The sequence below is a fragment of the Myxine glutinosa genome, chromosome 6 (assembly GCF_964187855.1).
Source record: "Myxine glutinosa chromosome 6, kmMyxGlut1.1, whole genome shotgun sequence".
Taxonomy (NCBI): Eukaryota; Metazoa; Chordata; class Myxini; order Myxiniformes; family Myxinidae; genus Myxine; species Myxine glutinosa.
The window spans coordinates 71,991,537-72,018,207 of NC_136266.1; the positions used below are offsets into that span (position 1 = coordinate 71,991,537).

General features: G+C 44.0%; 1 protein-coding gene across 1 annotated transcript in view; it reads left to right on the top strand.

Annotated features, from left to right (window-relative positions):
• Positions 1–4,861: 4,861 nt before the first annotated feature.
• The window catches only part of LOC144892726 (uncharacterized), a 32,838-nt gene continuing 11,028 nt past the window's right edge, over positions 4,862–26,671 (top strand). Inside the window, exons 1-2 of the mRNA XM_078781048.1 lie at positions 4,862–5,192; positions 26,375–26,654. Coding sequence (XP_078637174.1) covers positions 4,862–5,192; positions 26,375–26,654 — 611 coding nt within the window. The remainder of the gene's footprint in view (positions 5,193–26,374; positions 26,655–26,671) is intronic.

The following is a 26,671-nucleotide window of genomic DNA, read 5'->3' on the forward strand; positions in this document are numbered from 1 at the left end:
CCCGAACATCGAACATCTCATTCCAAAATAATGGCCATTAATATTGAGTTGGTCCCCCCCTTTGCTGCTATAACAGCCTCCACTCTTCCAGGAAGGCTTTCCACTAGATGTTGGAACATTGCTGAGGGGATTTGCTTCCATTCAGCCACAAGAGCATAAGTGAGGTCGGGCACTGATGTTGGGCGATTAGGCCTGGCTCAGTCACGTTCCAATTCATTCCAAAGGTGTTCGATGGGGTTCAGGTCAGGGCTCTGTGCAGGCCAGTCAAGTTCTTCCACACTGATCTCGACAAAGCATTTGTGTATGGACTTCGCTTTGTGCATGGGGCCATTGGCATGCTGAAACAGGAAAGGGCCTTCCCCAAACTCTTCCCGCAAAGTTGGAAGCACACAATCGTCTACAATGTCATTGTATGCTGTAGCGTTAAGATTTCCCTTCAATAGAACCAAGGAGCCTAGCCTGAACCATGAAAAACAGCCCCAGTCCATTATTACACCTCTACCAAACTTTACAGTTGGCACTATGCATTCGGGCAGGTGGCGTTCTCCTGGCATCTGCCAAACCCAGATTCGTCCGTCAGACTGCCAGATGGTGATGCGTGATTCATCATTCCAGAGAACATGTGTCCACTGCTTCAGAGTCCAATGGCGGCGAGCTTTGCACCACTTCAACCGACGCTTGGCATTGTGCATGGTGATCTTAGGCTTGTGTGCGGCTGAATGGCCATGGAAACCCATTTCATGAAGCTCCCGACGAACAGTTGTTGTGCTGACGTTGCTTCCAGAGACAGTTTGGAACTCGATAGTGAGTGTTGCAACTGGGGGCAGACGATTTTTACGCGCTTCAGCACTCGGCAAAATCCCGTTCTGTGCTCTTGTGTGGCCTACCACTTCGCGGCTGAGATGTTGTTGCTCCTAGACGTTTCCACTTCACAATAACAGCACTTACAGTTGATCGGGGCAGCTCAAGAAGGGCAGAAATTTGATGAACTGACTTGTTGGAAATGTGGCATCCTATGACGGTGCCACGTTGAAAGTCACTGAGCTCTTCAGTATGGCCCATTCTACTGCCAATGGTTGTCTATGGAGATTGCATGGCTGTGTGCTTGATTTTATATACCTGTCAGCAATGGGTGTGGCTGAAACAGCCGAATCCACTAATTAGAAGGGGTGTCCGCATACTTTTGGTCATGGAGTGTATGATAGCAAACCTGGAGTCATTGCTGGAAGAATGAAGACAATATATTGAGGAAATAAACCTAATTAAACTGACATGATATTTGCTCCCCAATTATCTCAGTTCTACTTCATTTCGTGTCCTTTCTCCACAATAATCACATATCTCAATGTGGCATAAATTCACCATCATTGTCCTTGATGCAATGAAGGAATGTCCGCAATTCACAGCCTTGCCTCATGTTAAATAAAGTCCTTGTGGAATTAGCGCCACAAACATAGTATTACGGTTCGTTTATATACGCTCAAAGCTGTTATTCTTTTTAATTATACACATTTATGTAAGCTTCTGAAACAGGTTGTGGCCACAAGGGGCTTTGTGCCGTTAACTCATACATTCATTATCTGCTTGGTTGTTTTCCAGCAATGGGAAAGGAGACAAGGTTATTTATACAGAGAAAAATATTTTAAAAACGGTCTATTTAAAAATGTGATGAAATATTTAATGATAACTTGGATTTTCAAGCATTTTGTTATAAAAGTTAATTATGTTGTAAGTATGCATATGAAAATTATTATTCAGTTACTGCCCATTTGTATTGCTTTGTTTTTTTTATACAAGGGTCTAGGCAGTTAGAAGGGTTGGGGGCACATACGCAAGGATTTGGGGGACATCTTGGCTCTGGGGGAGGGACACATACACAAGGAGTAACAGAAGAACGTATAGCAATGGCTCAGAGAGGAACTGAATGTGAAAGAATCGGCTTGTGTAGAAGGGACTATGGATGTGCCTAGTTGAGCGCATGAGATGTGGAGGACGAGATGAGACAAGAGACACATGGAGGCTATTCCACAATCGGGAGAATAAGGGGAAAAATGAATGCAAGTGGGCCACCAGCCTGGGTTCTGGCTCTGGGAGGGTGAGCAGGTGATGGTTCCTTGAGGAACGTATGCGACTGTGGGTGTTTTACAGAGGGCAGAGGTAGGAGAGGGCCGGTGCGGCAAAACCAGCTTGTATAAAATGAAGAGCACACCAATCTGCCAATGGTGGGAGAGTCACGGTTCCTGGGAATCCGTCTCCTGCACCTCGAGATACCAATGGTGAGGAAGGCCTGCTATGCTTTCCGATCATCTCAAGAGGAGAAAGGTGGGATGCAGGGGCCCCAGCCCACAGTGGGGAACCATATTCCATTGAGCTCCTCATGAAAGCCATATACATCAGGATGAGCTTAGTGATGCTAAGGAATGCTTTATATCTCGACAGAGAATAAGTCCAGACAGCCCTTTGCTGCCTGTTTGGAGATATGATCCTCCAACGAAAAGTTTCTGGGTCCGACATTCCTTCGGTTAGGGGTTTATCAGTCTATGCATTTCTTTTTTTTTTTATTACACCAGGTTTGTCGTTTATACTAGTTTCATGCTGTTCAGCTCTACAATTAATCTTAATAATGGTTATTTAATATGCCATATGTTTAAATATATAAAGGCTGGATAAAGTCTGTGCGACAGTCTTAAATGGCCTAATTAACTTTTCTTTCCTTCATTATTCTTGCATTTCATTGATAATACACAAATGTCCAAAGTATCCCAATTACTGAGAAAACATCCAGAAGCTCGAACTTGTTGAAGTAACCTCACTGTGTGACAATTGTAGTGGTATTCAGGACAATTTAAAGAAGTCAAATTTATAATTTCAGTGACATTTGCAGAAGACAAAGAGAAGCAGAGGATGCCGGGACAGGGAGGACATCTTTCCGACTTTTGAATTGAAATAAATATTGAAAGATGACGCAATTCAAGACTGTGACATAGTTGGGAAACTTTTATGAAAATACCATCAAATGCATGAAATACTTAAATAATCTACGTATTGAGGAGTAAAACTTGCACCGCATCTCGTTCTCTTTTCCATATGGTCCTGTCGGATGAAGGGGTTGCCGGTGCCTGGTGCTGGTGGTGTGGGATTGAGTCCAGGCCTTAGCTAATTGCCCCTCTCACATTACGCAGCAGATGTAGCATTCAGGAGTGTCACATCTTTAGAAGAGGGCGTTAAGTGCCAGATGTCTTGTCTGCTCACTGTCGTCAAAGATGGCGTCGCTACCACGAGGGACATTCAATGAAACATTCAATGAAACGTTCCATGAACAACATATTCACTACAGTGCTAGAAAAAGCAAATTGTTCTTTTATAATCTCACAATATATGTTTATTATGACTTGCAAGAAATTATGTGAATGCATTATTTAATAATGTATAAACGCCTTGTATCCTCTTTGGCATGTTTTGGACTCTTGTGGGTGTTTTGTTTGTACAACTCTTTGAATGTCCCCAAGTACACTGCATTATGAGACCACAAGAGCAAACAAAAAAATTCTGTCTCCATTGAAAGCAATGAATGCAAAAATACTGTCTTTACATGATGGTGTACATGTAAATGGGAGTATATTGCATGTACATCATGCCAACACAGTAAGATAATGGTATTCCCAGGCACTCATTGGGCCCGTAACTCAAACTACAATGTCCCTCTTTTCCCGCTCAGATTCCTCTGTCTTGTCTACCCTGTTATTTCATCAATTTATCATGCTAACATGGTTTGTGACGTGTGCTTAGCTCCTCATTGGGCCATGCACAAAGCAGGAATTTTAACCACAATCCGGGCAGGTTTCACAATGGTCAAACAATGATTGCCATGAATAACATCTCCATGCTTCCCTGACGCCGATACCTAACGATTTTCCAGCGAGACAGATCATTTTCAATAGTTATCAATTATTTTTATTAAAATGAATGGTCTCCAAAATGGGATTAATCACATCCCGTGGGAAATGAAGGATTACAGAAGGACATTATAGGATTTCACAGTGGGACGGATCTTATTATGTGGCCAAACATCTCCAGTAATTACAGATACTTTAACTTTGCAAAGTCAAGAACATTGTGAAAGTCAAGAACCAGAGAATATTTGTACACAAAATGTGTGCAGTTATAAAGTGCGCTTCTAGATATTATTATTATTACTTTTATTATTATTATCATAAAGTCTGTCCCTAAAGGGCCTATCTTGTTGGCCTGGAGACTAGGTGGCGACCTGGTGGCGACTCGAGTCTCCGCTGTTTGCGGAGACGTCTCCGCGACGTCTCCTGGAGAATAGCCGGGTCTCCGGGAAGTCGCGGGAAATTCAAACATGTTCGATTTTTTTGGAGACTTTTTCCAGTCTCCAGCAGGTCTCGGAGACGTCTCCGCGACGTCTCCATCAGTTGCGGCGACGTCGCGGAGACTAATTTTGTCCGCGACTGGGGAGACGTCTCCGCGACGTCTCCGCGACCTGCTGGAGACCAAGGAGACCGAGGAGACGTTGCGGCGACGATGCGGCGACGTCTCCGCGACCTGCTGGAGACCAAGGAGACTGAGGAGACGTTGCGGCGACGATGCGGCGACGTCTCCGCGACGCTGCTTGACGCTGCTTGACCCACTTTAGAGACCACGTGACTGAGCGCGTGCTGGCATGATCGAGACGCCTTCACTCCTGGTCCAAGTCAGGTACAGGATCCGGTCAAGGTCTTCATCATTTGGTACTTGTTCCTGCTACTGCTGCTGCTCCTTGTACTGCCTTGGAAGAGGCCCCACCATCTTGTCTTGCCAGGGGACAGCTCCAACTCCAGAGTAGTACTGTCCTTCCACCATGCCACCCAAGGGCAGTGGGGGCCGGAAGGGCAAGAAGAAGGAGGATGAAGCAGTTGTAGCAGCTTCAGCGCAGTTTGTGGATGCTGAGGCAGCAGTTAATGCTAGAGAAGATGAGGAACATGGTTCCAGCGGCGATCCGACTAGAAAACAATATGATTGGAAAGAGGGGCATCAAGAGGCAATGGCTGACTTCTGGGAGGATCATCCAGAATTTTACGATAAATCGTATGCAAGATACAAAGATAACCAATACAAGAAAGCAGCGGTTGAAACCTTCCTTGTTGATATGCAGAACATCTTCGAGGAGATCAAGAAGCCCCTACCTACATGTGAGTGTATATTTAAATTGCATTGAATTTATATTTAATTGCATTAAAATAAATACATGCAAAAATATGTTTAAAATGTAGCGAAAGGAGTAGTGATGAATATCATCGCCCTGGCATAGACGTCGCCTTGGTGAGAGCGCAAGCCATTTTTTGGTCTCCCGAGTCGCCCGAGTTGCCGGAGTTGCCGCGACTGATCAGTCGCGGCAGTCGCGGCAACGTCTCCGCCAATGAGATAGGCCCTTAAGGGATAGGGAAAGGTTTAAACCTGTTGTAAGGGTTATTTCTACACTTAGGGCCCCCAAGTTTTAATACTAGGTACCACAGAGTTTCTTAGACCCCGTGGTGTACTAAATCCGAGACCATTAGACCCCGAGACCATAGTTGTATTTTGGAGCTGGCTGGGACTTTCAGAATGGCATTTTACATCAATAAATGGGAATTTAAATTGGATGGGTTAACGTCATTATTTTGTCCTTGACATATTTTTTAAGGTCATGACCTAATTATAGAAATTTTGACATTTTTTAACATAACTCGACTAATTTCTGTCAAATCGGGAAAAAAAATTGTCCTCCATCGATAGCCTGGAATGAGATACATTTACGCTTAATTTACATCATTCCCCTCTGGGTTAAAAGTCAAGGTCAAATGGTGATCTGAAAAAACCGCTTTTTTCACATGTGGAATATTAAAGACCACGCGATCTTCCAAGATGTTCTTCCGTTATAATAGAGTACCTGCACTGAAGTTGCTCAGCTGATATTTGGTTAGAGTCCTTGGCCTACTTTTTTGGGATTGTGACCTATTTACCAAAAAACACTTTTTTGATCATAACATGAATAATTTTGCTTCGATTTTCATGAAGTTGAGTTTTAGGAATAGACTCTAGTTGGGGACACATTTTCCAAATTTTTACTTCATCTCTAAAGTTGAAGGTCAGGATCATATGGCGATCCGAAAAAAAAGATATGGCCATCATTGGATCGTGTGGGCCATGAGAGACTTACCCTCGGCGATCACTTTGTGATCACAGACATCTCGTTACCTCCGCCACCAAAAGTGGATGGAGGTTATGTTTTCACCCCTGTCTGTCTGTTTGCTTGTTTGTTTGTCTGTCTGTGAACAGGATATCTCAAAAAGTTGTCGACGGATTCGTCCCAAATTTTGTGGAGAGTTTGGGTGTGTGACAAGGAAGAATTGGTTCAATTTTGGGGAAGATTCAAATCCGGATCCAGATCAGAGAATTTTAAAAGCGATTCTTCATCATTGAGTGATAGGGTCACTCAATGATAGGGTTACAAAAAGAAAAAAAAAAGGGTCAAAAACAATATTTCAAAAAGTTGTGGATGAACTATGACAAAACTAGGGGGATGAGTTAATTAGGCGACATGAACAAGCGATTCGATTTTGGTTCAGGTCTGAATCCAGATTTGGCCTGTCAGTGGATACAAGACATAAACTGTTCAGCCTCTCCACCAAGTGACGTTATCGTCGTTGTTGTTGTTATCTGTTTTGCACAATTTGCGTTTTCTCAGTTGTTGTTGAAAACGTGCAAAGTTCATCCCAATGATGGAAACACGATGAACGAATTGCTATCTGTAAAGCTTTCCAACGCACACTTCACTTGTGAGTGTTTCCAAATTTTTTCAAACTATTTTCTGTCTCACTTTTCAATTCCTAACATGTTTCTTTGGTATCAAAAATTGACAAATCACCGATTCGCTGCCAAACAGTGAGTCAAGGATACACAAGGGAAACACATCTGGAGGTGGACACTTGACCCATCAAGCCCATATTGCCTCCACGATCCACATTGCCCACAACCTTAGAACACAACACCAACTTTGTATAAACTGTCTCCTTCAGTTTCTCATCATAGCTTAGTCTAGCTAGGTCCTGAATCAATCTAGTCTCTCTGTGGTGCACCCTCTCTCTGGGTATCCTTCCTCAGACCAAAACTGTACACAATATTCCAAATGAGGCCTCACGATATTCCTGAACAGTGTTCACACCACCTGTTTTCTCTGTTATCATTTGTGAATGTGGCTCTTTATAAATTATCGTGTTGTAGCGTTTATAACTATAAAATGTTGTTACGAGGTGCATTCAAAATGTTGGCGGAAAGAGATAAAAGTCCAAGGGAAGATATATTTTTGTTTTTCAACATAGAAGTATATATAGTTTGAAAAACATATTTCCTTACTGATAATAATATACACAGTATTGAAAAATAAAGAATTGCCTTTTCTTGGAATATGCCTGGTGTTGGCTCAGCGGTTAGGGTGCCGGCTTGGGATCCTTGGATCCTGGGTTTGTAATCCCGGTCGATTCCGAGAACCGAGAGTCTTGTTCCGAGAACCTTCTGAACAGTCCTCGTTATTTCATCAGCAGTGGAGCACGAATATAGCACATTTTGTATTTTTTTTCATAAAGAAATCTAATTTGGAAGCAGAAAGCAAAGACAAGAAAGGCTTCTGAGAAATGAATGAATTTCCAAAGGTTCGGATGTAATTTACACCTTAATTACTTATTTTAGCTGAAGATGCAAACATACGTTTTACAACGAAACTCCCTGGACATATCCCGTCCACGCTTTATTTTTATTAATAGCTTGTAGGTATATGAACTTTATTATATGGAATAAGTCGTTAGCAGTAGCTTGTAGGTATATGTAAATCAGCTAGAGACCCACCTATTCTGATTAAAGATAGAAAAACATCTGTCTTACTCCCCTATATCCTCTTCCCCCAACCCAATTGAGGTAGGTCGACTTCAATTTTTAATTTTTCAGCCATAAAGGTTTCTCCGGAGGGTATGGTTGGAGTCGAGGATAATTCCTTTAAAGGGGAAGGAACAGAGGAGCAGTGAGAGTCGTAAAGGAGGACGAGCTGGACTTTACACAAGAGGATCAGACATGAGCAGAGGACACATCCCCAACCTCTACCCCATTACCTTCCCTTATTTTATACAAGCAAACGCCACCCATCGCTACGCTGGTGGGAATACTGAGAGAGGGAGAGAGAGGAGGTAGGGGAGAGAGAGGAGGGAGGGGAGAGAGAGGAGGGAGCAAGGAGGGGGGAAACGTGGAAGTTTATGTGTGTGTTTGTTTGTCTGTGTTTGTTGGTATGTGTGTTTGTTTGTGTGCTTGTTATTTGGCAAAATAAATAAATAAATTTGCAAGTATGTTGATCACTCCGGTTTGTGTGTTTGTGTGTGTTTGTTTGTTTGTCCGCTCACTTATACTTGCCTACAGGTCACAATTATTTTTTTTTTTTTTGGTATACAGAGTCGAGGCTCGTGAAAGAGCTAACATTTATCAAACAAACAAATCAAACAAACAAGCAAACAAAGTATATAAAAATGGGAGCGGTCAACAAGATGGGGAGAGAAGGGGAGGAAGCACACAAACACAACATTTGAGAGCAGGGACATCGGGAGATGTGTGGGAGGGAGAGGGCCTGGGGGGAGGCAGGATAGGCATAAAACACAAGGACACCAAGGATTTCCAGGAAAGAAGTCGGCACCTCAAAAAAGTGGAATTGGGGTGAAATTAGCGGGGGTAGAAAAGATCAAGGTTTTGGATTGGGGAAGATAAGAGATGGTGGTGAACAGCCGTTTTAAAGACTTGGAGGGAGGAGTGGGATTGAAGAGAGTGAAGGAGTTTGTTCCAGAGGCGGGAGAAAAGAGGAATGAAGGAGTGAAGGTGAGCAGAGAGTCTTGATTTTGGCAGTTTAACCATAAGAGGGTTGCAGGCAGATCTTGTGCGACCTGTATGAATATTTGGGGAACAGAGCCCAGAGAGAGCTGTGGGAGCAAGGCCGGAGAGGAGTCGGTAGAAGACGGAAAGACCACCAACCTGCCTGCGGTGATTAAGTGAAAGGCCCCCGGAGATAGCGTCATCGCAGGAGATTCCAATGATTCTGAACGCTTTGGTTTCAACAGCGTGAAGACGAGCTAGGCAGGAGCACCAGCCCAGAGGTGAGAGCAGTATTCCATTGAGCTGCGCATGAAAGCCTTGTATGTGGTGAGGAGCTCAGGTGTGCCAAGGAAGGACTTCGCACGAAGGAGGATGCCCAGTCGGCGACTGGCTTTGTAAGGCCAGCTTGGAAATGTGGTTTTCCCATTTTAAACCGATCTTCACGAAACATCACCAAATGGTAGAGTTCGTCGTCCGACAAAATCCTATATATTTTTGTGGTCAAAAGGTCAAAAGGTCAACATCGGCCAAAGGTCAACCACTTTTTTCAAATCTCTAAAATCCTCGATTTTCATCCAATTGACTTGAAATTTGAATAGGATTTTCATATCATCTAAATGAATTCAACCACCATCTATTATTGAGATCGGCATCGGCCAAAAAGTCAACATAGGCAAAAGATCAAAGACTTTTTTCAAATTTCTAAAATCCTCAATTTTCATCAGATTGACTTGAAATTTGAAAAGGATTTTCATATCAGCGAATTGAATTCAACCACCAACTATTTTTGAGATCAGCATGGGCCAAAAGGTCAACAACAATTTCAAATATCTAAAATCCTCAATTTTCATCTGATTCACTTGAAATTTGAAAAGGATTTTCATTTCAGCTTAGTGAAACCAACCACCAACTATTTTTTAGGTCAGCGTAGGCCAAAGGGTCAACATAGGCCAAAGGCCAACCACTTTTTTTGAATTTCTGAAAGCCTCAATTTTCATCTGATTTATAATTTCATTCATGATGGTTTACGAGCGGAAAATTTGATTGGTCATGATGACTATCCCTGGCGTTGGCTTAGCGGTTAGGGTGCCGGCTTTGGATCCTAGGATCCTGGGTTCGAATCCTGGTCGATCGCTGAATTAACGCCAGGGGGGGTTGACTCAGCCTGTCATCCTTCCGAGGTCGGCAAATTGAGTACCAGCTTGCTGGGATGAATGATCACGGTGTGTACCCCGATTTAGAATAGGTACACCATATCCCTGCGCATCGTAAGAGCGTGACCAAGGTTTGGCGTCAGGAAGGGCATCCAGCCATAAAAACTGCCTCAAAAAGGGAACCTTGAGGTCATGGGGCCCGCAAGGCTAACCCCCGCTTTCGCGGGGAAAAATGGCCTCAAAACGATCATTCTATTTTTTTCATTCTAACTGAATTCAGCCACCAATTATTTGTGAGGTCAAAAGGATTCTCTATTGAGTGCTATTCTACTTTGTTCTGTTTTGCCTAGTGTCGCTGTATGAGTGATTTTTCATTTGTGTGTGTGTTTGTTGGTGTGTGTGTTTGTTTGTTTGTCTGTCCGCTCACTTATACTTGCCTACAGGTCACAATTTTAAACCGATCTTCACGAAACTTCACCAAATGGTAGGGTCCGTGGTTCTACAAAATCCTATTTATTTTTGAAGTCAAAAGGTCAACATAGGCCAAACGTCAACCACTTTGTTTCGAATTTCTAAAATCCTCAATTTTCATCTGATTGACTTGAAATTTGAATAGGATTTTCATATCAGCGAACTGAATTCAACCACCAACTATTTTTGAGATCAGCGTAGGCCAAAAGGGCAACATAGGCCAAAGGTCAACAACAATTACAAAGTTCTAAAATCCTCAATTTTCATCCGATTGACTTGAAAATTGAATGGGACTTACATATCAGTTAACTGAATTCAACCAACAACTATTTTTGAGGTCACCATAGGTCACAAGGTCAACATGAGCCAAAGGTCAACCACTTTTTTCAAATTTCTAAAATCCTCAATTGTCATCTGATTAACTTGAAATTTGAATAGGATATTCATATCAGCTAACTGAATTCAACCACCAAGTATTTTTTGATCAACATAGGTTACAAGGTCAACATAGGCCAAAGGTCAACATATGCCATAGGTCAACCACTTTTTTCAAATTTCTAAAATCCTCAATTTTCATCCGATTGACTTGAATTTTGAAGAGGATTTTCATATCAGCTAACTGAATGCAACCACCAACTATTTTTGAGATCAACATAGGCCAAAAGGTCAAGATAGGCCAAAGGTCAACATCAGCCAAATTTCTAAAATTGTCAATTTTCATCCGATTAACTTAAAATTTGAAGACGAATTGCATATTTGCATATCTATGCATATCTATATTTGCATATTTGCAAATATTTGCATATCAACCCCACAAATGATTACATTTGCATATTCACAAAATTCAACCAATAATTATTTTTGAGGTCAAAAGGATGCTCTACTGAGTGCCATTCTACTTTGTTCTGTTTTGCCAAGTGTCACTCTTTGAGTGATTTTTCATCTGTCTGTCTGTCTGTGTGTTTGTCTGTGTGTTTGTCTGTACAGAATAAATATGATTTTCTCTACCACCGTTGGTGCGATTGACAGGAAATTTTCATCAGTGCATCTCCACCTGTATAATTTTTTAATGATAATTATGACGTCATAGTTTACGTGGTATGGGCGCCATCTTGGAAAAACCGAAAAACTGTGCACCTCTATATCTCCAAAAGTGCTGAATAGAAAAAAATTGAGACACGGCTCATTGGAAAGAAATCTCCATGGGGAATAAAATATGTTAATGATGATGTCATTGGTGCCTCCATTATGACGACATAATTTGACAAGTGCAAAACTTCATCCAATCAAGATGAAATTTATTGAGCGTCATATAAGCATAAATTGGTGGAGAAAAAAAATAAATTATGTCATCGGTCACGTGGTTCGGCCGACATCTTGGAAAAACCGAAAACATTTGCACCTCGATATCTCCAAAAGCGCTGCATAGAAAAATTTGAGACATGGCTAATTGTAAATAACTCTCCATGTGGAATAACATGTTCATGATGATGTCATAGGTGCCTCCATTATGACGTCATAATTTGACAAGTACAAAACTCCATCTGATCAAGATGAAATTTATGGAGCATCATCTCGGGATAAATTGGTGGAGAAAAAAAAGTGATGACGTCATCGGTCAGGTGGTTCGGCCGCCATATTTGTTTTAACGCAAAAGCCTTAATAACCACTTCAAGCACTTCCTGGCGAGGGTCTGCAATCTCTGATTGCTCTTTCTAGTTGTTTTTTTTGTGTTTTATCCATCCTCGACAGCTCACTGACTCGCAGTTTACACATTTTAATGTCCCGGTCACACGTGCTCGTATAGTTAACCTCCAATTGAACCTCCTCAACTTCATAATCTATTTATTATGACATCGTAATGGATACTTGTTTATAATATCAATTGATTTTCCATCGATTCGAGACAATTTGTTGCCGGGTTTTCCTGCTGATTGAAGACGGCATCTCCAGTACACGGTATTTATATTTAAATATCAACAACCAAGGTGTATTTGGACCCGAGCGATGACCAAGATAAGTTTGGAAAACGATAAGCTCATGGAGACCTGGCTCAGGTGAGGCTCGATTCGCTCAAATTGGCCTTACTCATCGAGAGATCTGCAATCGCCTGTTTGTGTTTGGCCTATTCGTGTTCCCATTTGAACCCCTGGCTCCGAAGGTAAGGAACCCCAATAGTAGTCAATGCACTCCCATTTAAGTTGATTGTTAATTTTTTGTAACCTATTGGGCTATCATTTGGCATGTTTAAGATTACAAAAAATTGATATTGCCATTTTTTCTGACCAGCTTTTGACAACTTAATCTTACTTTCATAATGTCCCTCAAAACGAGGACAAAAACCACAGGTTATGAAGACAAACACCACTTAGATTCCGACTGTAGTCAACAGAAAGACCGAAGCCATGCAGGAATTCTCGAAGCTTGACTTGAAATTTGAAGAGGACTTGCATATCTGGTCACTGAATTCAACCACCCAGTATTTTTGAGGTCAACATAGGCCAAATTTCTAGAATCCTCAATTTTCATCCAATTGACTTGAAATTTGAAGAGGACTTGCATACCTGATCACTGAATTCAACCAAGTATTTTTTAGGTCAACATAGGCTAAAAGGTCAACATAGGTCAAATTTCTAAAATCATCAATTTTCATCCAATTGACTTGAAATTTGAAGTGGACTTGTATATCTGGTCACTGAGTTCAACCACCAAATATTTTTGAGGTCAACATAGGCTGAATTTCTAAAATCCTTAATTTTCATCCGATTGACTGGAAATTTGAAGAGCATTTGCATATCTGGTCACTGAATTCAACCACAAATTATATTTTAGGTGAACATAGGCCAAAAGGTCAACATAGGCCAAATTCCTAAAATCATCTATTTTCATCCGATTGACTTGAAATTATAAGAGAATTTACATATATGGTCACTGAATTCAACCACCCACTATTTTGAGGTCAACATAGGCCAAGTTAAAAAAAATTGTCAATTTTCATCCGATTGACTTGAAAATTGAATAGCATTTGCACATTGAGTCACTAAATAGGGGAACTAACTATTTTTGAGGTCAAAAGGTCAAAAGTCAACTCAAGGTCAACCTTCCAAAATCATCATTTTTCATCTGAAAAATCGTCACTTTTCTTTCTATTGACCCGAGCTTTGATCAAGCTTGTCAATTTTAATCTTGATGAAATGGCAAATAATATTTGCTGTATCAATGGAATTTTCTTTTTATTGGGGGGGGGGGGGGGGGAGTGGGGGTGGATTTTGCAAGTATCGTGCTCTGCATGACGTCTTCTTGTTATTCTGTCTGTCTGTTTGTTTGTCAGTCTGTTTGTTACTTGGCAAAAAAAATAAAAAAATTTGAAAAGTATGTTGATCACTCTGGTTTGTGTGTTTTTGATTGTCTGTCCGCTCACTTATACTTGCCTACAGGTCACAATTTTAAACCGATCTTTACGAAACTTCACCAAATAGTAGAGATCGTGGTCCGACAAAATCCTATATATTTTTGAGGTCAAAAGGTCAACATAGGCCAACGGTCAACCACTTTTTTTCAAAATTTCTAAAATCCTCAATTTTCATCCGATTGACTTGAAACTTGAATAGGATTTTCATATCAGCTAACTGAATTCAACCACCGAACTATTTTTGAGGTCAACATCAGCCAAAAGGTCAACATAGGCCAAATTTCTAAAATTGTCAATTTCCATGCGATTAACTTAAAATTTGAAGGCGATTTGCATATCAGGTCATAAAATTCAACCACCAATTATTTGTGAGGTCAAAACGATGCTCTACTGAGTGCCATTCTACTTTGTCCTCTTTTGCCAAGTGTCGCTCTATGAGTGATTTTTCATCTGTCTGTTTGTTTGTCACTCGCCTACAGGTCACAATTCTAAACCAATCGTCATGAAACTTTACCAAGTTGTAGAGGTCGTCACAACTGAGAAGCCTATTGATGTTGAGGTCAACGGTCAAAGGTCATCTGGAGGTGAAATTTCTAAAATCGCCATTTTTCATCCGATTGACTTGAAAATTGAACAGCATTTGCACATTGAGTCACTAAATATGGAAACTATATAATTTAGTGGTATAAAGGTCAAAGGTAAACTCAAGGTCAAACTTCCATAATCATCCATTTTAATCTGAAAAACCATCAATTTTCATCCGATTGACTTGATGATTGAACAGCATTTGCATATCGAGTTACTAAATGAGAAACGAACTATGTTTGAAGTCAAAAGGTCAAAGGTCAACTTAAGGGCAAACTTCCAAAATCATCAATTTCCATCTGAAAAACCATCAATTTTCATCCAATTGACTTGGAAATTGAACAGCATTTGCACAGAGTCACTAAATGGGGAAACCAATTATTTTTGAGGTCAAAATGTCAAAGGTCAACTCAAGGTCAAAATTCCGAAATCAATTTTCATCCGATTGACTTGAAAATTTAACAGCCTTTGCATGGTGCCTCCCTCAATTGGGAAACAAACTATTTTTGAGGTCAATCCAACTCAAGGTGAAACTTCTAAAATCTGAAATTTCATCTGAAAAATCATCACTTTTCATCCTGTTAATCCGAGCTTTGATCAAGATTATCAATCTTGATGAAATGGACAATTTGATGGATCAATGTCAACCTTTTTTGGGGTAGGGGTCAGCTAACCAGCTCAGATGGGCGTGTATTTTGCAAGTATCGTGCTCTGCATGAAGTCTTCTTGTTATAGTATTGTTGCGTTTGTGGGGGTAGAGGATGGAATACCATCGTGGAGATAGGATCGTATGGGGAAAGTAAGGACCGTGGACGCGTAGGAGGCATTTTGATGTATTAAGTCGGGAAACTGGAGCTTAAGGTTGTTTATGTGTCTTCACACGGGGGGTGGAGCGGTATTATCTAGATAGGGGTTAAGTTAGTTTTCCCCCAGTTTGTGATTGCTTCCTGTGGCTTTTCTCTAAGTTTTTTTTACATTTACATGGCCGGCCATCCATTAACCCACCATAACCGGCAGAATATCCGACAGAAGCCGAACATTCTCGATCAATGGCTAAACTCCGCCTTGAAAGGATCGTAACCAGTAGGCCATGCCCCAAGCTTCGTCATTGGTCAAGCAAGACCATGGGGCGAATCGTTGGAGCTCGGCGATTGGTCAGAGTGACAAGGTTCGAAAAGGAAGAAGAAGACTCTCTATTGGTCTGGCTTTCGGCTCGGGCAGTCACTTTGTCTTGTGTGTGCTCGTGAAAACTTTTCGGAGCTCTTTGAACCTTTGAAACGTTGGAGGAGTATTGTTTGACTCAGTACCTTTCGGGGGAGCAGAGAGCGGCATCTCGCTAGGCGGTGGAAGCGAGGAAGGGCCGATTGGCTGCTTGCTCATGCCAGGGCATTTTCGGCTCCATTTGTTGGAGCGTTTTCTGCATGGGGAATGATCTCATTTTTTTTCCTTTCTTTTTTTTAACCTATTATATTCATGATTGTGGCTGGTGGCAGGACCTTTCGCAGAATTGTAGACAAACTTTTTTTTTTTTTTTACAATTAAAAAATGCGAGACAATTATAGGTAAAAAAAATGTTGGAAAAAATTGTTTCTAAATACGCAATATATATATATATATATATATATATATATATATATATATATATATATATTGTTACGGACATGGCTAAAGATGTTGTGATGGGCCGAGCGGAATGGCCGCCGTGTTCGCACAGTTTACCCGATTACCCCCAACTCACCCGATTCCACTCGAACGTTGACCAAATCGCGCTACGCTAAATCAATGATGGAAAGGACACAACGACTGGGATAAATGAAACGACGCAAGGGGTACAGTTCTCAAGACCTCCGGAGGAGGATATAATTAGTGGTGGAGAAAAGGGGTAGATTACAAGGTAGAGTGAGGTAAAAGACACAGAAGAGATAGGCACTTAGATACAATCTTATCTATTCCCCGACAGACCACAGACAAACGGAACAAGACTGACTTACACAGGGATTGATGGCAGGGAAGGACAGGCAGTCGATAGCACAAGGTGCACCTTGGCTCAGGGACAGGATAAAGCACGGTCCAGTCCAGAGATGCGGGGAGGTGTCACAGCACTCGGAGGTGGCGTCCTTCTCTCTCCAAGCTCAGCGCGCATCTGACGTCACCTCCCTCTTCCTGCGCATGCTCAGCGGGGAGTGACACGCCCTCGGCTCGTTGGCTCCGCCCCAGATGGGATCGGTCCGCCGCTTCTATTGGGTGCGGGGGTTACCGGGCTCCGCCCTTGACGAGGAGCTGACAGCGAGCCCCTACTTGGTAACCCCGTCGAGCACATGTGCGATGGCGGCTCGTTGGAAAGGCCTGGCGCCCTCCCAACACCCCCCACCAACAAAGCCGGAGTGAGGACGCGCACTCCCCGCGCCGCCGCCGTTGTTGTTGTTGTTGCTGAACCGTGAGGAAGAGCTGCGGGGAGGTATTGGGAGGTCCTAAACTTCCTAACGGTGCCATACAATCACATTCTGGTGCAACGAAGAGTCAGAATTAATGGAAACGAGTCCTTAACTGATATAGACTAAGAATAACTAGCAAGATGTCCTATAGTTGTCTACGTGAGATGCGATGGACCTGGATGCGACATTTAATGGGGGAAATAGGGGGAGGTCGGGTCTACAGAGTGTTGTTTACAGAAAATGGGACTAGGGAATGGGGGATTGGGGATAGTTGGGAAGTATGGAGGAAATAGGGGAATATTTACAAGCGGATATGGATGGATGCCAATCCCATATCCGCAACATTGCACCCTTCTCTACCTCGGGGCGTCCCGACCCGATAAATTTTTACCTACGTTAGTGTGGCACTCAGATGTCGTTCCCTCTACTATTAACTCAACCCTGAGTGCGACAGTTTTACAGATGTTCACAAATGAGTAAATATGTCCCCCTGCGACGTTGCACCCTTCTCCTAACAGAAACACACCCACAGGATAACCGAATCGCGGAAAGCATTCTCAAACTAAACATACAGCCGGTAGGGAGCATTATTTACACAAGACTAATATTTACACGACGATCCAGGACCTGTTCTTTGAGGAACACATGCAGATGTTATGCATAGAGAGAGAGCACGCATGCTAGCATCGATACACCAACCCACGAGTGCCCTGTGGCCCTACGGCCTTTAATAATGTGCAGAGCACCCCGTCCAAGCACCAAAAGCACCACCCCATACACACAGTCAGCACCATCTGGTGCACCAATAAAGTGTTCAACAACAATGCACAATCAAGTGTCCATGGTCACCGGTGGTGTCGCAGCCGGCCGATGTTCTGCCGCTGGTCTTGCCTTGGAGCCCACTTGGCCTTCTGGCTTCTTTAGAAATAAAGAAAGGCGCCAACCGCGTCCATTTCTAAATTGTGGCCGTCAGGGGGGCCAACTATAAGTGGTTCACCTGTATGGCATAGGTGCCACGTTGACCCAGAGGTCCATCAACGGGTGGTGCTTGCCCGCAAAAGAACTGCGGTCCATTGTGGGCGGCCACCAAAATTGCGGTCCATATGGTGTATCGATCCAGGCAGCAAGCAGCGGAAGTACAGGCCCACAACTGCGGAGCCAGCACCTCTCTCTCCTCTCTCTCTGCCCCAAAGCCAGATCCTCGGAGGTGGGAGACAAAAGAAAACAAGTGAGTAAGGTGGTAAGGGCGCAAAAGTGCACGCAATTCAAGGTAATGCACACTGGGGGCACATGGGAACCAGGTGAGACAGGTACGTTCCTACCGTACGCCCCCCCCCCCCCCCCACCAGGTAACCTACATTGCCCCTCCCTTACCCCTTACTGTATCCACAAAACACAACACTACCCATAAACATCTACTTTACACATCAACAAACGTCCCTACTGTCTTCCCCGTTCCTCCCATAAACCAAATTCGTCTTCTCTCCCTCCTAACCAATCAAATTTGCCATTTCCAACTCTCATCAAAATTTGCCATCTCCAACTCAACATCAAAATTTGCCATCACCAATTCATCATCAGTCCCTCCTAAGGAGGGAGAGATGGAATCACCCCAATGTCTCATCCACGTCGTGATGCGTCTCACAAATCCACACAGCAATTCTCCTTTCCTGCAACACAGAACAAAGGAACATAGGTGTGGAGTCATCATCATCACCTCAGGTAAGTGGCTGCGTATGGTGCGACAGGTTCATCAATCCTAACTATTTCCTAAATGACTTTAACAACTTTACATTACCCGGGGTCTTTCCCTGCCAATCCATTGGCCAACTTACACTATGGGTTCTAAAAACCAATTCCCATTGACCAAACTGTGGTGCTTCTCAAGTTGGGGTCTCACTCCCCCGATTCATCACTCGGTGCCCCCGCACAATTTCGGTGGCTGGGTCGTGTGACGCTCCCAGCTGGTCCGCCCACCTGCACACCTCCACCACTGTTGTTGCCTACCGAGCTCACCTGCTCCTCACCCTAACCTAACTAACTGGGGAAGGCCCTCTCGCACTCTCACCCCCTCAGTGCCCTCTCTGGCACGGGCTGCCCGATCCACACCCGGGATCCTCATGCACCCACTGACACTAACGGCTCCCAGAGCCCACCTGCGGCCTCACCTGGCCGACATCTAACAGTGGCGGAGAGCCCAACCATTCACACTCATACTAACAGGCCACACGACCAGCCAATTTCACCACACCAATGCACCCATCCACAATACCATTCTGCATCCGCACCACAAATGCCAATATCCAACCACAATTTACCTATACCTTCTAACTATTCTTTAAACTACCCTCCCCGGGTACTCGTGAAAAGGGGTCCACTCTTCCCCCATCCACACCTTAGCACCATGCACACCACTCCGTACCACTTACTCCAACTCTCTCCACACCACTCATTCTCTGCTCCATATATTCCACACACCTGTACTTGCACACCTGTGCTCTCATACTTGGTGCCGCCTGCACCCTTCTCTCCCCCAAGCGCATTCGCGCTGATCCACAACACTCACTACTCATACACTGCTCCACACACCTGTCCAGTTCTCACACAGCATCATCTCATCTAACTACTCCCCTCTGAAACTTGCGCTTCCCAGTCGTCCCTTTAAACTATTGCGCTCCCTCGTCATTATCATCCACTAAGCTACTACGTCCCCACTACAGGTATCAGTCACTATCTAAACCTTAACGTTACCTAATGTCATCTTCGCTAGATCCCTACACACAATATCCTAACCCACCAGGGCTAGTTTTCACTGCCATACACCCCATAACTAGTGCTCCTTTGCCCCCCAGTTTGTGAGGGATGACAGAGTTGCCATACCACCACATCGGGCATCTCCCACTACCAATTTTGCACATCAAATTTCAACAAATCAAAAATTTGCCAATCACTACCCATCATCTGCCAATCATTACTGCCAATCCTTTGCCAATCATCAAATTTTGTTTTTTTCTAATTTTGGGTCCAAAACACTAACCTCATCACCCGTCTACTTATTAGATCCTCTCGGTGCGCCAATTCCCTTCTAAAGCTCGGCTTCGTACAGCCGAGCAATGAATGCGGGTTGTTTTGTGCCAGCGGCTGGATGCGTCCGGCACTCGGTGCAGGGACGGGGGCTTACCCGTGCCGAGATCCCACGCACCACCTCGGCGCGGAGCCATCCAATTGCCCGATCTCGACCTGCCGGAACGTCTCAATAAAAAGTGGTCGCCATGACGACCCTTCCTATCGGGCTGCCCGCTCCGCCTAGTGGAGCACGGACGCGGCCGTTCAAAGCGAGGCCCAGCGTGGATCGCGTACGGCGGTCCTTTCGAACCCGCCGTGGCTCGGATCCCCGCTGGTTCTCGCGGCACGCGAAGCCCGGCACGCACCGAGGGCCCGATTCGGCTATAAGTCGCTCTAACCGCTAACCCGGTTACCGTCGATGCCTCACCTGCATGCTTACACACATACGCTACCCCTTTCTTGCTCATACCTCCAGCTGTTCCCATGCTCCTCGTACCTTTCCTTACACACCTCGGTACACTCATTCCACTCACAGACTTGGTCACACACCTGACCACCGAACACCTTGGCACACATTCCTCGCTCGCACACCTCACCAACACACCTCTTCGTGCCCCCTCCTCGGTCACCGCCTCTGTGACAATCACAGGTGTGCTTTCACTCGCACACCCAACCACGTGCCTCACTACCAATTCCAGCGTGCATTCCCACACACACTCTACCATTCCAGGTGTGCTTCCTTTCTCACCTGTCACAACCAACTCACGCTCCGTGTCACTCTTACTACTCTCACCTCCACTCTTGACAGCGCACTCTTTCCTCATGCACCCGTCCGTTACACACCTTTCTCGCGCACACTCTCCCGTTACACCCTCTGTAACACTCACCACAGGCGTGCATTCTTCCTTTACATCCTCCGTAACACTCCTCACTACGCGCTTCCATGTGCTCCCTCGCACACGCGCTACGACCGACTCACTCTCGACAGCACCCTCACTCCTTGGCACGCACTTTTTCCTCACACACCCCAGAGTCGGACTTTCTCGCACACCTCGTTTTTCGCACACCAGACCTGTCGCCAACTTCACCAACGGCCTCTCACGAACACCCGGGTCCATCTCGACCCCCAAGCTTATTAAATCACCTGGCGCATCATACGCACGACCATATTGGTCACCACTTACACCGGGTCCTCTTTCTCTTCGCTTCTCCTCCATCACCTGCGAATCCCTCATCCGGTTAATGAGCACATCATCACGATCCGAACACAGACTTTGGACCAATTCTTTTACTTCCTCCTTTATCTCTTTCTTATCCTCTCTCCGTCGCTTCTTAATTTCGCTCACCCCTTCTTCCACTTCTTCTAATTTCTGCTTCACCTCCTTCATCTCCTCGTGCACCCCCTTAAGTTCTTCCTCTAACTCCACCTTATTTTTTTCTATTTGCTCCCGCACCTCCCGCTCTTTAACCTCCATCACCTCTACCACCTTATTCATTTTCCTCGTCAGGTCCTCATGTACCGTCTGACCCTCTTTTTTAATTACCCCTACGTCCTTTTTCATCTCCTTCTGTGTCGATTTTAAACCCTCTATTACTGCTGTGTTCTTCTTTACCTGGTCCCCCAACTCCTTTTGTCCCACTGTCAGTTGTTCTACTCCCAGCGTCAACTCCTCTATACCACCTTGCAATTTTACAGTCCCCTTTCTCACCTCCTTCTCCATGCGCTCCTTACAGTGCCTCACCTCCTCGCGCACTCCTCCGACCTCCTCACTCACACCTCTTCTGATCTCCTCTCCCATCACTTGCATCTCCTGCCCAGATGCCACCCTCATCTGCTCCATTTCCTCCCTGTGAGCATCCAATTTAGTTTCTACCCCCATTCTGACCCCCTCTATCTGCTGCCCCATTTTTTAAACTTCCCTTTCCGCTTGGTCCCTCATTACCCCCAATTGCTCACTCTGAGCCCTCATCTCGTCCTTCTGCAGGTTGAGGGACACCTGCATTTGTACCATAAATTGCTCCATGAGGGCCTGCATTTGGGCCATCCCTCCCACTTGTGCAGCGGGTGCGGCCGCCGTAGCCATGTGCGAGGCGCCATTTTGCGCGCCCGTAACCTCGTGCGCGAGGACGCCATTTTGCGAACCTGCCGCCCTCACTGCTTCGCTCTCCGCATGTCCCTCAATTTGGTCCTGGATCGACCATGCCTCACTCTCCTCTACCGGAACCCAGCCGTCTTGATCTGCCATAGCGCGACTTTCAAAATTCGGGTTTTTATTTTAAAACAAAACAAATTTCACAGTTAATAATTTCGAGCGCATGAAGCGCGCTTCGGGTCCAATCTCACTCCGCGACACCAATTGTTACGGACACGGCTAAAGATGTTGTGATGGGCCGAGCGGAATGGCCGCCGTGTTCGCACAGTTTACCCGATTACCCCCAACTCACCCGATTCCACTCGAACGTTGGCCAAATCACGCTACGCTAAATCAATGATGGAAAGGACACAACGACTGGGATAAATGAAACGACGCAAGGGGTACAGTTCTCAAGACCTCCGGAGGAGGATATAATTAGTGGTGGAGAAAAGGGGTAGATTACAAGGTAGAGTGAGGTAAAAGACACAGAAGAGATAGGCACTTAGATACAATCTTATCTATTCCCCGACAGACCACAGACAAACGGAACAAGACTGACTTACACAGGGATTGATGGCAGGGAAGGACAGGCAGTCGATAGCACAAGGTGCACCTTGGCTGAGGGACAGGATAAAGCACGGTCCAGTCCAGAGATGCGGGGAGGTGTCACAGCGCTCGGAGGTGGCGTCCTTCTCTCTCCAAGCTCAGCGTGCATCTGACGTCACCTCCCTCTTCCTGCGCATGCTCAGCGGGGAGTGACACGCCCTCGGCTCGTTGGCTCCGCCCCAGATGGGATCGGTCCGCCGCTTCTATTGGGTGCGGGGGTTACCGGGCTCCGCCCTTGACGAGGAGCTGACAGCGAGCCCCTACTTGGTAACCCCGTCGAGCACATGTGCGATGGCGGCTCGTTGGAAAGGCCTGGCGCCCTCCCAACACCCCCCACCAACCAAGCCGGAGTGAGGACGCGCACTCCCCGCGCCGCCGCCGTTGTTGTTGTTGTTGTTGTTGTTGCTGAACCGTGAGGAAGAGCTGCGGGGAGGTATTGGGAGGTCCTAAACTTCCTAACGGTGCCATACAATCACATTCTGGTGCAACGAAGAGTCAGAATTAATGGAAACGAGTCCTTAACTGACATAGACTAAGAATAACTAGCAAGATGTCCTATAGTTGTCTACGTGAGATGCGGTGGACCTGGATGCGACATTTAATGGGGGAAATAGGGGGAGGTCGGGTCTACAGAGTGTTGTTTACAGAAAATGGGACTAGGGAATGGGGGATTGGGGATAGTTGGGAAGTATGGAGGAAATAGGGGAATATTTACAAGCGGATATGGATGGATGCCAATCCCATATCCGCAACAATATATATATATATATGTATATATATATATATATATATACATATATACAGTCATCCCTCGTTTATCGCAGGGGTTACGTTCCAGAACCCCCCGCGATAGGTGAAAATCCGCGAAGTAGAAACCATATATTTATTTTATTATTTTTATATATTTTAAGCCTTTAAAAACCCTCCCCATACTCTTATAAACCTTTCCCACGCTCTTATGAACCCTTTCTACACTCTTAAACACACTTTTGAGACCCATCCTTAGTCCTTACATATTAGAAAAATATTTGTACGTGTATATATAGCTGTACAGTACATTGATGCAAGTTCTTTTATAATTGCAATTAATTAACAAACAAACATACACATATGATCATGGAACTACACAAGTACAGTACAACAAAGTATTTACATTGATGCAAATTGTGTTTTTGAAAGCAAAAGGCAATAATTGACAAAAGTGCCTTTAATCAAACCTGAGGCCTAAGCATAAAGAAGTCTTCATGAGCTATTCAAAATAGAGATGATGATTAATTTTGAAAATTAATAAGAAATGCATTAGCTTCCTCTTGCATATGCAGCAGCTTCCTGATGGTTAATTTGTAGGAAGCAGTGGGGGGTGGAGAGGAGGTGAGGAGGGTGGTTATTCCTGATCTGATGCAGTGATGAAGCAGATATCTCATCTGTATCAACAGGTAATGACCGAAAAATCCCATCCTCCACAACCTCGGTCATTCATGTTACTCAGCGACTTAATTTAATTGCAGCTTTAGACAACATCATCGAAATCGTCATCATGATCATGTGTCTCTAAGTTGTAAACATAAGTTATTGTAAATTAGAGGTTACCCAAAGTATGAAGACTCTTAAAACCATATTGATCATTAAACTGCAGGACATAGTTTGGCATCAACCTTGCAAATTACTTAAAGTAGCGAAGAACCGTCCAAGAACCCTCCTTACGGATGGGTTAATTACCCCCAGAATCATGGACAAGTTAATTACCCCCAGAATACGGGACTTTCAAAATGCGCGATTCTTTGTCTACTAATTTATAATGCATATTTTATTTCGATTTACTGTAATATTCTTTTAATATAGGTTTTAATTAATGTTATATTTTTATTTATATTATTATTAATTTTTTAGGCTAGAAAATGCTTATTTTACCGCAAAAATAATTAAAATCTACAAAAATAAAAATACCTATAGGCCGCAGAATCCCGCGATATAATGAAAAATCCGATATATAATTTTACATATACTAGCGAGAAAAACCCGCAATGTACCGAAGCCGCGAAAAGTGAAGCGCGATATAGCGAGGGATTACTGTATATATATATATATATATATATATATATATATATCTATATATAAAGGAGGAGTGTCTGTCTGTCTTTCTGGATGTCCGCTTATAACTCAAGAACTACACATCGGAGAAAAGTTTTAGACACATTCGGAATCAGCATAAAATTCCGGTGGTTATAGGGTACTTTTTATTTTAATATCAATGGTTTAAAAAACCGCGCCAGCTGCAATTCCATGGTGTAGTTTGTGGTGGCGCTATTGCCCCTTTCCGATCCCATGATGCATTGCGGTTCCGATTCGCGATAAGGTCTATGCGCTATCACCGACACTTTTCCACCTTTTAATCAGATTTACCTTATCGTCCATCGTAACCACATTACGCTTGGAAACACTAGCATTATCCTTCTTCGGACCCATGGCTAACACAGACACAGTAAAGGAATACTGTACGTCGCCTCTGTTTTGAATGAGAATCGGCAGTTGCGCATACGTACAGTATACTGTACGACTGTACATACATATTTATATATTTTTAATGTGCTTTTTATTGTATTTTAAATTGTTTTTTAGCTTCTTTTATTGTTAATTTATGTACTATTTTATTTATTTTAAATATATTTTTAAGGAAAACAAATGTTTTCACGTCCGTAGGAGTGACGTAAAGTCGCACATAATGACAAAATGCGCGCCATTTTTTCGCGCCAAAGAACGAATAAACGTTTTTTTTTTTAAATTTAGATTTTATTCGAATTCGAATTCCATTAAATTTCAACTGTTGGAAACAATAATTATTTCAACTGTTGGAAATATTTTTTTGGTTAACCAACGACTGTCGATTTAATCTCGACCTTCCCCTAGCAAAACACGCCCACTTTGCAACAGCATTAAGGTATAAACCGCTAACCATCGCGCCTCAAGTTCTCTTTGGCTGCTGATCAACGTTTATATTCGAGCTGTTTCGTTCTGCCTGTGGTGATTTTTCATCACAAGTAGATCATGGCCTGCGTTAAAGTAATCGTTGCTGGAGCAAGGATCGTCTGCTGAGTCCTTGGAAAGCACGCGACGCACCTGAGGAAGCACGCCTGAGCTTCGAAACCACCGCAGCTTTGGGACCATCAAAGCTTTGAGACAACCGCAGTGGTGACCACGGCAGCTTTGAGCATTTGCGAAGCGATGCCGCCGGGCGAACACGATTGAGGAAGGGCGGCGGCTGCTTACTCCTGGCCCGGCCGTCCTCCCGTGTCCAGCCGAACCTTCCTCCCCTTCCAGTCATCCGTGCCTGGCCTCATCCATCCATTTGTGTGAGTCTGACCGTAGTCTGTCTTATCAGGTAAACGTTCAAACTGATCAATACCCTGAAATTTTGAAATTCATTTGAATTGATCAATTCATGTGGCTATAAATTCAAGTCCACTTTTCTTTCAAGTTCATTTGTATTTGATGTGTTGCACTACAAATGAACAGTATTTCCTGTCATATGACTTTTGCTCAGAGTATTAATTCATTTGCTTTTTTTTTTTAAGATCATCATGCCACGTAAAAGACCCAAATCGCTTGGTCGATCTACTGCAGATTCAAGAAGAAAGAAAGCTCAGAGAGCTGATGAGACCGATGATGAGCAACAAAACAGACTGGAGGACAATTGCCTTAGGCACCAAGATAATCGAACTCAGGAAACCGAGGACCAAAGGACAGAGAGACTGGTGGCTGATCGTGTACAGCACAGAGAAAATAGGTCCCGACAGACTGAGCAAGAAAGACATCAGATGCAGCTTCGTGACAGGTCTCGACGTCAGCTCCGTCGAAGCAGAGAAGCAGAAGAAGAGAGCCTTCAAAGGCAGGAAGAAGATAGGCAAAGGCAGGCTAACA